General features: G+C 33.4%; 1 protein-coding gene across 1 annotated transcript in view; it reads left to right on the top strand.

The window, feature by feature from the left end:
- The first annotated feature begins 820 nt into the window (after positions 1-820).
- LOC128187945 (inositol 1,4,5-trisphosphate receptor type 2-like) overlaps positions 821-12,819 on the top strand; it is a 47,684-nt gene continuing 35,685 nt past the window's right edge. The window contains exons 1-2 of the mRNA XM_052858661.1: positions 821-1,407; positions 9,437-9,546. Of these exons, the coding sequence (XP_052714621.1) occupies positions 1,270-1,407; positions 9,437-9,546 (248 nt within the window). The 5' untranslated portion in view covers positions 821-1,269. The remainder of the gene's footprint in view (positions 1,408-9,436; positions 9,547-12,819) is intronic.

The following is a 12,819-nucleotide window of genomic DNA, read 5'->3' as shown; positions in this document are numbered from 1 at the left end:
AGTTATTAATGATTATAATGAGGCACTTGACGCCCGCTGATCCTACCTTAGGTTTCTCCTCGGATAATCACCCAGAAGAGAGTAATAACAAGCCCCAGCATTAAGGTATCCCCCCTCTTTCGATGTCTTGATCCTTGACATGTGTTGTTTTCCTATTGCCCTTGTTTTCAAGAATGGTCAGGTGTTCGTTTTTCGGGTAATGTCTTAACTGAGAAGTACAATCGTAATTCTTGTTAAAAGTTGAAGTATGATAATGACTTAGACCTTCAAAAGCGCACGATTAAGTAGTTACATGTATGTGTATTTTGGCGGCTGTTTTTTTTTATTGGTAGACAGTTGATCAAAGATATGTCTTGGTATCACTTTTCAGATAAATGCAATTGATGTCTCACGTGATGAATTTATCATTGCGTCATATATTATTAGATGTCGTAAATACAGACTTCACGGTATCTATCACTTTATGGCCAGTTTGGGAATTAAATCCGTTCTGCTATATCGCAGTAATTGCATTGGATTAATCCATTACAAACGCAACTTCAAAAACTATTGTATGTTGCTCCCAGCCTCGATGATTAGGGATAAAGGCTATGGTATATTTTAATGAGACACCACAAGGACTGGTTGGTCCAAAGAGCGTCCGCGCAGGCTGGCAGTATCTGTATGATATTAAAAACAGGACAAACAACATCTCGCATTCTGATGACGCGCTCCCACCAGAAATCTCCTGCCCGGGCCACTAACTCATTGAAGGGATATGTTCTAAATGTAATTATCTATGTCTGCCGCAGCCTAATGAAGATTTGCTCAGAGGTTGAATTTGTGTGGCATCCTTGAAGCTCTATTGCATATATCTTTGGTATACATCAAAAGTAGGTACCATTTAGGAGATGCGATGGAAGACGCTTGACATATTTTCGCGGATATTGTTGTCAAGAGGGTTAAAACGTTAGATATCGACATATCACGCACATTCTATCGACGGTGTCAGGACTTTGCACATCTGAGTTTACATAAACAACTTATCCTTGTCTAGAGTTAGGAGCGTTTGGATTTGAAATTATGCGTTACTCATTTGACGGAAGTAAGTTTTTTTGTCATCAGTCTCCATATTAAATACCATGATTGTACAACTAACACTCTTTGTTGAGAATTCAAATTCCAAGTGATGGTGTTGGCCGATCTTGTTTTCAATTTTTAAAACACAACTTTGGAAAATTATGAAGTTCTCAATAAAGTGAAGCCAAATAGTTACATGGTGTTCAGGACATGGATTTACCACTAGAAATACGAGTTCATGACGAGAATGGCGACAGTTGCCTGGACAGCGACGATGATCTCGTTGGATGTGAGGTTCACGGCCAACTGAAGTTGTACCACAAAATGTTGCGGCAACTTCACACCGAGGTAAGAGATCAAGAAGAGGCACTCTTTAAGCTTTCTGAAATAATAAACGAAGACAAGATGTTCAACGTCAGGAACCAATTGTAAATATTATATTTATTAAGATGAAATAGAGGATTTTTAAGATAAAAAAAACAAAAGAATTTGAAACCGTGGCCTAATAGGACAAGTGAACGAATACTTACTAAAAGTAAAACAAACATTTGCAAATGTCATTGAATAATTAAGAAACAGGTATTTGTTGAATGTTCCTTTGTAAAATGTAGAAGTTAGGGTTATCCGTTGCACGTAACGTATTCAAACTGTTGCAGGAACTTCGTGGAGCGCATCTTTTACAATGATTTGCTTCTCAGTTTTGGGATCTGTTTTCAAAATAAAGTTTTTTCTGAAAATAAGAATAACAAACTCATACAAAAAACAGTGTTTCACTAGTTTAATTTGATTTACTTGATTTTTTCTAAGTTTTTTTTTCATCAATTATAAATTGCGTTAAAGTTATAATTTACACTCAAAAAATGATTTTAATGTCCAAGCTTTGAACTGAAAGGAAATATATATTTTTTTTTTAGAAATGAGTGTAGGTAAATCATTAGCAAAGAAAATTGGATCATCAATCTCTATTATTTCAACCTGCTCCCCAGGCAAGTCGAAGCTAAGAGAGATAACTTCCGGTAAAATGTATGTAACAGTTACGGTTATCTGTAGCAACTGTTACATGTAATAAGATCAATAATTGCAAAGGGTTGTATAAAAACCAGACTAGAGGTACAACTGTATTTACTATACGTCATGTAACTGTACATATCAATTATGAGACTAACGAGAACAAAATACACAATTACTGTTGTGCGATCGTTATCAAGTTAACCTTATTGTCAGAATAAATATACTAAAGATGAGCCTACGTATACATGCATATTATTTTTAGTGCAATGTACATATAGTCACAGGGGTCGGAAACCATGTCGAGGTCGAATTAACCTCCAAATTTATGGTTAAATATTAATATATTTGTTGACGATTTAATTTGCGACTCTAAAAATGCTTACATGCTGATCTCCTAGCATTTTAGAAGAGGGATAACTCCTATCAATATAGTTAATGTTACTGTCATATAAGGTGAACTACATATGTACCTACAACCTATGACATGTAATCATATAAATGCAATAAAGTATTTTATATACACGTGTTGAATACATCAAATAAATGCTTGTTATACGAATAATCTTTAAATCTACTGCAACACCTTTTTTCATTTGTTTTTAGTTTGCCAAATTGAAAAGTCATGCACAGCTGTTCAAATTTAATTATAATCATATCCGAAACAATAAATAGTTATATCTTTGAATTCTAGGTACACTCCATTTATTTAGATTATAATATTTATCTGTTGAAAACAAACGTGCGTTTACCAAACCATAGGTACATGTATATATCTGAAAATGCGGAATGCGTTATTTGTCATATTTTTTTAAGCTATAATATGGTGTACAAATATTAAAAAACTATTTTAATTTCACTTTCAACAAGACTTGTCAGAGGAAAATATGATAGGATCTTGACTAATGTTTGAATTGGAGCCTTTGAAACTTTCTCTTATCGTTACTGATACGAGATCATCTGTAATACAAAAATGTACGATAATGAAAACAATATTTATTTTAATCTGGTTTGAACATATTTTGTTGTTTGATGGTGATACATAAACGATTAGACCCAATTTCTGTAAACTTAAACTACTTATTTATGTCTCAATAATAATGATACAATTTTTTTTAATTGCATGTCTGTATGATTGTTGAAGCCATATACTCTACCTGTTATAATTATCTTTGCTTTTTTATCGTTATAATCACCACTGAAAAAAATGCTTGGATGAGAGTTCTCTTATTAATCACAAATCAAGGTGTCGTTCTAATAGAGAAAAAAAACATCAAAGACTAGCATGTCTCGTTGCACTCGCGCGTGTGTACTCTACACTCATCATTAGCGAAGTTACACGGGATAATGGTCGTACGAAAATAATGTTTTTAGTTATTGTTGCAATCAATGTTTCTGTATCTTGGCTCTCTCGACTTGTGGTCGTTATTTCTGTTGTTTTGTTGTTGGAGTGAGTGTCTTGTGTTGTGTTGCTCAAACATCATTGTCGTCTTTTTGTTTTTAACTCGACAGAAGTTATATGTTGACTATGTTTTCTTGAGATTGAGATTCTTTAACTATGCGAACAGAGAGTTATCTTTTAAAATTGTCCACGAGCAATGACCCCGAGGTCGAGGTAAGTACATGCGGTGCATGGCAAATCTTGCAGTTTGTGAGTGCAAAGCAAACAATGGATTTGTCGTATTTCTTCCTAAAACAAAGGATTGTCGGTCGAAAATGGTATAAATCTGTCAACTTCTTTATCACAATTTTATTTACGTCTATGATAACTTTTTAATGACAAAAACGATATAACCACACGTTAATTTTATTATACGTACATAATTTACTTTAGTTTAATTTTTTTTCATAACTGCAAACTAAAAATGGTTCACATGTTTGGATCAATTTTTATATGTTGCTTCAAGACTCCCGAGATTTAGTCGAAATGTACAATTACCACTACGTACACTCCAAACTAGGATTGTTGGTGCCCCTTTATTTCATAGTTTTTTATTATATGTAGTAAACAACAAGTACTAATTTCTGTTTCACGATTTTATGATTTATCTTCGACTTACAAAGATTAGAATTGATTGAATTTGCCCAAAATACGTTTTTACTCATCAAGTGAATGATGCATCATTTTGAGTAATAAAATATCAGCAGCGACGTAAATACAGGAATCAACATGCTTTGCAACAATATCATGTACGAAAATTGGCGAGCAGTGGTAAAATATAAGGGAAAGCTGTTCTGTAATCAAAACATAGGTAAAGTTGAGTATTTGAATACCCAAAACACTTGAAAACAAAAAAAGAGTGAAATTGGTTATTTTATATATGACGATTTGCTTTATTAGCGGTAAAATAGGTCACTAGGCCAATATTATGCTTATTAGTTATTGAATAAATTGTTGGTCACATGACATGTTAATGCAGTTATTTGTGTCAAATAGGCTGTAGATAATGCTTTTTTGAACTTTTACCGAATTCAAAAGTCAGAACATAAAGGTAAATGTGTATTGCATGGAACGAATGCCTGCCAAGCACTTAAAACACAGTACTGTTCGCTTCATCATACATGTACGTTCTCTCATTAGGGAATATCATACTTGGGATAATGAAAAAAAAGTGTATTTCAGATATATTTCAATTCTTTCTTTGTTTTAACTTTGCAACAAATAAAACTTTATTTATTGACTTGATTTATAGAATCTCACAATTATATCTGTATTTGTAACTTGGATCCTTTTGTTAATTAATGTGCTTTAAAAACTCTGACAATGTACGCAAATGTTTGAATAGACATCGCAAAAAAGTCGGACCTTGAAATAGTCGATAGAATTATCTTAACTGCACGATCGTTTATTATACATTATTGTCTTCTTACTGTTTACAGCTATACGCCAGCATTTGTAGTATTTCAATGAGAATTGCTACATCTGCGACACTAACAGAGTTGTGATGATGAAATAATTTATCTTGAGATAACGCAAAAAACATATCTGCAATTAGTTAAAACAGATAAATCGATAGATAAAGTGCCACGCAGTCTATGAGAAGGGATTACTGACTCCTTGCTATCCATGCTCGGCCATCATCTCTCTCTATCCCGCCATATGATCGCATATAACTATAAACCAACACAGCTGTAGAAGGTTTCAGACCAACATAACTTAGTTCATAGTTCTATTGCTACATTATGCTATTGACTGTTAATTATGAATAAGCTAGTTGTTACTTCATTTTTTTGCATTTTGAGGTAACCAGGCATCTTATCACTAGCGCCGTTCATCTGCATCTAGAAAACGTTTGTCATTTGTAATTACTTGCTTTCCGGAATCTGTCAATTTTTTGTGAACGCCCGTGGTTTCTTATTTGCATTGTTACCATTATTTTTCGATTTAGTGGTATCTTAAAAGACACACACGGCTCTCTTTGTTTATTTTTTATTTGAATTTTGTTGATATTTATAGATTTTCTTTGGCCTATTTTTCAGCATTATATTTCAACCTATTGTGATCCCCGTGAAATGCACGTGTTCTTTTTGGTTTTTCTATGACTTCTTAAATTTATGTACACGTAAGTTCATAGATGCGAGGCAAGGTTTTATCCGAATAAAAACTATCGACAAAAACGCTGGACGTTCGCAACTCAAGAGATGCTATAAAAGTATCAAAATTAAGTCCGATTTTACCTTTTGTCTGCCGGGACAACAATGACTTAATGGTCTGGCCAATTGAAAAAAAAACCTAAACATTTTGTAGACATGAAACAGTTTTCCGTGTCTTTCACGCGCCGTTTTAACACATGGTAATGTGGTATTCTTTCATTGCAGTAACCCTTGAATGTCGATACATTCAGAATTTTTAGTATACTGATAGTATACCCAAAAGAATGAAAGTTTAAAGACATTGCAACAGCTATGGCTGTTGATTTGTTTTGTGTAAATTTTAACAATTGTAATGATCGATTGTATTGAACACAATTTTTTCGGGAGTTTTAATTTTTATATTGCTTTCAATTAAAATTTTGCAATCCCGGTGCACTGCGCGCAGAAGTTATCAAAAGTATGAAAAGCCGCAGGGGATCCTTGAGACAGCAAACTTGAGAGAGAATGAGAGTTCAAGCAATTTTTCAAGATAAAGTTTTTCAATTGCTAAACTATGCTTCTTCTAAGCATCTTGAATTTCTACTGAGAGTATTCAACGATGGCATAAATTTTGCTATATGACAACGTATTTCTACTCCCCATGACAACATAAAACAAATAAATTTTCTTCTTTTGATAGATATTTGTTTGAGCTGCAATTAGCGAGGACATAGATAAACAAAACATACTGCGGTTTCCGGAATTCTTTAATTCAAAACAGATTTGTGCATTAGGAGTTTTATAATTTTTCTAATCCCTTATTCCTGATATCATTTTAATAAAGAAGATTTATTGTATTTGTCCGCAAACTGGAATATGTTGATCTATTGTAATATGACGTAACCTTTATAACATTATTGGATTTTGGTTGCTCCCCTTTGTAAGCATTCCTCCAACGTTCTTCGTGAATCAAAGATCCGAGATTTTGGATTACAATGGCGTTTCAAAGCGGGAAGCTTCGGCTTTCAGGGCCAGAATACATTATATGTGTGGGCCGAACTTCTGGGACTTTGATTCCCCAACGAGAACTTTGTCTGATGTTTGGTGGGTGGGACAGATCACACACAAAATGGATGTTGTGCTTGCCGACTATCAGACAGGACTCAGCATTCCTCGCTCAGCGCTAATGTTTAGGTCTTCTCTGATTGTCGATTTAATTGCAACATTAAAGATCGGTGATTATGACTAGAGTTTATTAACATGCTACGATAAAAATCTACCAATTTCTTTCCTTGATTTCTTATCTTAAAAATCTTGGTTAAAAGGTTATCTAAAAATTGTTTCATATTTATAGGTTTTTTCGAACCCTGTTTGCATTTAGTTAATCGGTAATTTTTTCGGTAGCTGTGTTATCTTAAATTGCTAAAATGATAAGCATGTTAATTAATTTAAAATACCTTATTTTGTCAGACATTGATTTGTTTTATGGATAGACAAACGGATATTCTTTCTTCTTTGATATAGTACAAAACAAGTGAATAAAAATAAAAATGGTCTATGGGTTTTGAAGCTATTATATAAAGATAATGTTGTTAAATATTTTAAAAACAATGATGCTTTCAAACAACTGTCACACCTCTGAACATGCTTATACCATCGAACTATGCAAAACAAAACAATCTATGAAATCACCATCAAATCCATGAAGATTAATTCAAACCAAAATATAGAAAAACCTGATAACAGGATCAAAGATAGAGTGTCATAAAGTGTTTGAACAACATATGAAGACATCAAAAATAAACATAGTATGTGTAAAGAGGCGTGAACGCAAAGCACCGTATAATCCTTACCCAAACGCTGTAGCGGTGGCACGTGGGGCGAGACTCGGTCGTCTGCTTAAAGCGCGAGGCGGGATGATCGACGTCATATTTATAACAAAGTTACCGCCCGATACAACACTATGCACAAATGGATTTGTATCCGAAGCACAAGTATTCAAAGTTTCAATTCTTGGACAGTGATATTTTCATAAAGTTTCATCTTGTTGTGATATAATTGTTTCTATTTTATGAAATATATATATTGTGTCTCTGGAAATATCTAATTTGTGGAATGATACAAATTGCATTGGAATAATAACGTTCGTTTGAAAATCAGAGGAATAATGAATAACCAATACCTTTTTATTGAAGGTAAATTTTAAAATAATTTTGAAGGGGTTTACAGTTATTGAATATTGAACCAATAATGTTTCAATCTCTGTGATTCTTATCATAATATACAGAACATTGTTTTAAAAAATTTCGTTAAAAATTGTTTATTGGCATTTACAAGGCATTTTTTTTAGAAATATGAGTGTTTGTTCTGCTATAATGATTTATACAATGTAGATGGTGATGATGATTAAAATTCGTATTGAAATGTGAAGTATCCTAAACGTTCTTTAGTTTAACATTGGCATTTCATTATTTTAGTTTTCTACATTTGATTCGTAATATTCTTGACATAAAAGCAAAGCTTTATCATTTTGATTCCCTTAGAGAGGTCTTTTGATCGGACACGGCAATAACGGGGCAATCAACTTGTGTTTTACAATTATACCAATTTTTTTTCAGCTCAAAGGTTGAAATACAATTGTTGCCACCTTAATAAACTACAACTGTTAAAGTATGCAAATACAACAATTGATGGCAGTAACAACGTCAAAATTTATTTGTAATCGTCACGCCAAATGGGTATTTATGAAAAACCATGCAATGCTGACCAAAAAAGTTAAGCTAGATCTGTGAATAAATATCATTGTTATAAAATCAAATATATTTTAAACATGCCTATCTTGCACTGAAATTGTCTTAGATGCATGTATGATTCTGGCGAAAAAAATGTTTTGTTACAACTTAAACCTGACAGGTAAAAAATTTTAATAAACTTTGCAGATATCTTTCTCAATGTTATAAAAATTTTGGCTGTTGGAGATTATGAATGTAAGGTGGGGATTTTTATCTATAACTGATGCAGATGAAAAGCGGTCTTTGATTTGCCAACATGTAACATTTTGAGCTATTAGATAATTATCTTGTTTTCTGTTAACAGAATCAAACAACAGCTGATTTTTTGAGGTCCTATACTAATTGGTGAAAACAAAGTGAAAATCGGTCTAGAATATAGATTAACTACCATTTTGCCTTCCAAATCTTGCATACCAAAAAATACCTTAGTTCTAGCTTATTTCACTACACCTAATTGAAACCAACTTTCTTCCAACTTTTTTTTTGGTCTTCATACGCATATTTTTCCGGACATCAATACTTTTATTTCTTTTACTACTTTGGTAGTACTCTTTTGTACTTTTCTTGCACTTTCTATATTTAAAAGTTGATAACCAGAGAAAAATATTATTCTTCATTAGCAAGTGCAATATGATTGGAATTTATTTTAAATGTACTCTAGAACTTGAGTCACAGCGGTCCATGAAATTGTAATCTCTTCAACCACGAGTTTCTTAATTTTTCTTATCGAAAACCTATCGAGTCAAGCCATTGTAAAAGTAAACAAATTATTTTAAAAAATCATTCTTGAACAGCAGTCATCAATAAATATTTAACAAAACAGCTATCGAAGAATTTTTCTTTGAGAATAATATTTACAGATTTGTGGTGTATGATTATAAAAAATGGTTGCCCACGATGATGGATGATACTTGTTCGTGCACTAATCATACCTGGCTTGTTCGTGCACTAATCATACATACCTGGCTTGTTTATGCACTAATCATACCTGTTAATTTTTACAGCTTCATGGCTGCGGTGAGGAGCCGGGGATGGGCGAGTACCTGTGTATCGGGGACTACGTGTGCCTGTATTGTGAGGAGACAGAGGGCTACATTTACAGCTCACAGTCAAGGTTAGAGTAAAGATCCAGCTCACGAGTAAAAGAAGTAGCGTTAGAGTTATGTTTACAGCTCCAAGTCCAGGCGAGTCAACAAATGTTGAAAAAGGAGAGCTTTGTCTACAACTTATAGGTTAGATAAAAGATCAAAACTCTCCACACATAGAGCCAATTTAAAGCTTACAATCAGGTACACTGGGAGTATTAAACTAAGGAGACAAAGGGTAATGTTTACAGCTCAATGTCAAGGTAAGAGAAACAGGAGAAATTGGAGGATATTCCCGTTTACAGCTTTCAGTGCAGGTTTGTGTATATAGCAACCTATAAGGCTATGTTCACAGCTCACAGTCTGTAGGTCAATATTACCTGCTAACAGTCCCGAAAGAAGTACATATATTTATATAAATCTTAATCAGTTCTGAGGAGAGGTAAAAAAAAAACTTTGGCGACAGAGAATTATCTTCGCAGCTCACAGTGAGGTAAATTTAACAAACTCTGGAGACAGGGGGCTATTTTTAAAGCTTACAATCCAATTTAGATTGAACTGTTGTGCGGAGACAGAATTAAATCCTAGCCCACGGTCAAGAAAAAGTAAAAGTTTTAAGAGGTATGGGACACTTCAATATTGCGACGTACTATTTATCGAAATAAACAATAAAATCAAGTGTAATTTTATGAATAGTTTCTTTCCCAAAGTTGTCACTTAGCAGTATAGCGCAATGGGTTGGAGGGTTTATTACTAATCTGTAAATCCCGCTGGGAATTTCAATTTTTTTACCTTTCGAAATGATTTTCAAACGTATGTCTTGTTAAATATTGTAAAATTTGAAAATTCTAAATTGGTGAAAGTATATCAGTCATAACGTACTTTAATTCACAATATTCACAATATCTATTTTTTTTTTAAAAAGTTAAGTATAAAACATTGAATTATCAATCGAATTAAATGACAGTCATCAACATCGGATAGGTTCTTTGAAACAGTTATTTGCAGGTCAGAATGATATTTGAACAATCCAACAAGGTTGCACACTAACATAAAATATCGGAGAGTATGCTGTTGACTTTCGTAGCTTCTCGACCAAAAAAACAAAACACGTGTGCAAAGTATCCATAAAAACAGCATAGTCTCATTTTCTATTCTTTAGATTGAATCTATTTTCGAATTCTTAATGCATTACAAAGTGAGTTTGTGGGGGAAATCCTTGGTTAAAAAACTTAGTTCAAACGCATTAAAAATTCCACACACAAAATTACATCGAATAAAAGCTGATATCTATAAAAATAACGACATTTTTATAGACCATGAACACACTGAGAAACAGGATGGAAAATGGAGTGGTTTTCTCTGGCGGTAAGACAATGACCTGATGGAAGCGCCAGGTGAGGAGCACTGTGGTCAGGGATGAGTTCTCTGTATACACAGGGCTGAGGATGGCCATGGGAGACTCCACTTCAGAGTGCTCCAACGCTCCATTGTAAACACGCCTTTGGGCGCTGGGTGGTTTTTGCTTTGGATTGGTCTTAATGGTTAACAGGGGTCGTGCTCTTGTAATCAAAAGTTTTTCCAGATGTAGATGGAACTTCTGTAAAACATAATTCATAAGAATAATCCAAGCTCTGAGAACATGTCGATACTAAGATATCCAAGACGTTTAAGAGGGCTCAATGGTCGTAGCCATTTTTTAGACTATATTGGTTTCCTTTAGAAGAAGAGCTTTGTATAAAAATATAGAAAAACATTCAAGTTCTAAAACTAAAATCTTATGAATATTTCTTCACTAGGTACTGGCTAAAAATTCAAACCTAAAATTTTAACTTAAAGGTAAATCTGAAAGTTAATTTGTAGACCATCCGGCCTCCTCCTAAAGTAAGCGTACACCGTGGACGTTCAAAACAATGCCAATCAGAACGGGCTCCTGATATTGCAATTTACAGCATAGGAGAAATTTACAGCATATCACATTACTTAACGGAAAGCAATTTTGCAATTAATTCTGTATTTACGACGCATTAATTGATTGTATTGATAGGTGCAACTTTTTGTCTTATCTTCAAAACTTCGGTCAGGAGTTCGATTCAGATATAAAAAGTTCATCGGATCCATTTTGATGTCGAATTAACATTTATGACTTGATATGGCAACTGCAGCCTGATACTTTGATTTATTTTTATCTCAGACCAATTCGTCTTGAAGATGTAGGAAATCAAGATCGTAAACTTTTGTTTCAACTTTCGGACTTTTAATGAGCATCAGAGAGTTTTCGGGGGGTTTGGGGTTTTTATTTATTTTATTTTTTTTTTTTTTTGCATATTGGTTTGAGAATTTCAGTAATTTAAAATCGCGGTGGTTTATTAAGGGACGGGGGAGGAGGTGAGAAAATATAATGAATAAAAAAGATATAAAATAAGGCCTCACACGTTGTGTTTATGATAACCGTCATTTTTTTTTATTATAAGTTTACATTTTCGTAATGCATTTGCATCTAGCCACTTATAAACCTTAACTTTTTCTTACCAATTTACAATATTGCGTTTTTATCAGGGGGGAAAATCTGAACTTGTTTTGCCATCAGTTGAATAGATGAATTTCATTTTGATTTCGAAGATAATGTAAAGTGGAGATAATATTGTAGCAAACATATAGGAACGTTGTTTCGAGTTAATGACTACACAGCTACTCTCTAGGTTACTTTGTTTTCTTTGATAATGTTCTCTTCTCTGTTTGTAATGAGTTAGCTTGACCTAGATATCAACTAATTATCAAATATTGTGTATGTAAACCACTAGGTTACAGAAAGAATTTTTCAAATAGTCTTTATGCTTTATATACAACAAAGAGTTTAGTGCAACAATGAAATAGAATAATGATGTATATGAATACGTACAGTTAAGAGATAATAAGGATACCCTTAGCTATGTTCTAAATCAGATCTCATTGAACTACTTTCTTAGCAGAGTAAAATATCTAATTGATAATTTTTTTGAATTCTGTAAAGATGATCGGCGGGTCATTATTTCGAACGCCAACTGCGATAAACTTAAGAAGATTATAACAAAGGTAGCAAATGGCACTGGACACTTTGAAGTGAAAGGGCTGGGAAAGGGATGTGACCTTATACATTATAATGTTCCGTGCATGCGTTAGCACAATAAAGAGTCCTTACTGATAAATGACCTTGAGTACAGTGGATAGATCTTACTAGCATCTGGTGGCGTTAACATTAAAGATAGTGAAATATTTTTGAACCGGGTGTAAATCAACAATCAATAAATCAATCAATCAAA

The sequence above is a fragment of the Crassostrea angulata genome, chromosome 6, assembly GCF_025612915.1.
Source record: "Crassostrea angulata isolate pt1a10 chromosome 6, ASM2561291v2, whole genome shotgun sequence".
Taxonomy (NCBI): Eukaryota; Metazoa; Mollusca; class Bivalvia; order Ostreida; family Ostreidae; genus Magallana; species Magallana angulata.
This window is presented reverse-complemented; position numbering and strand designations above follow the sequence as displayed.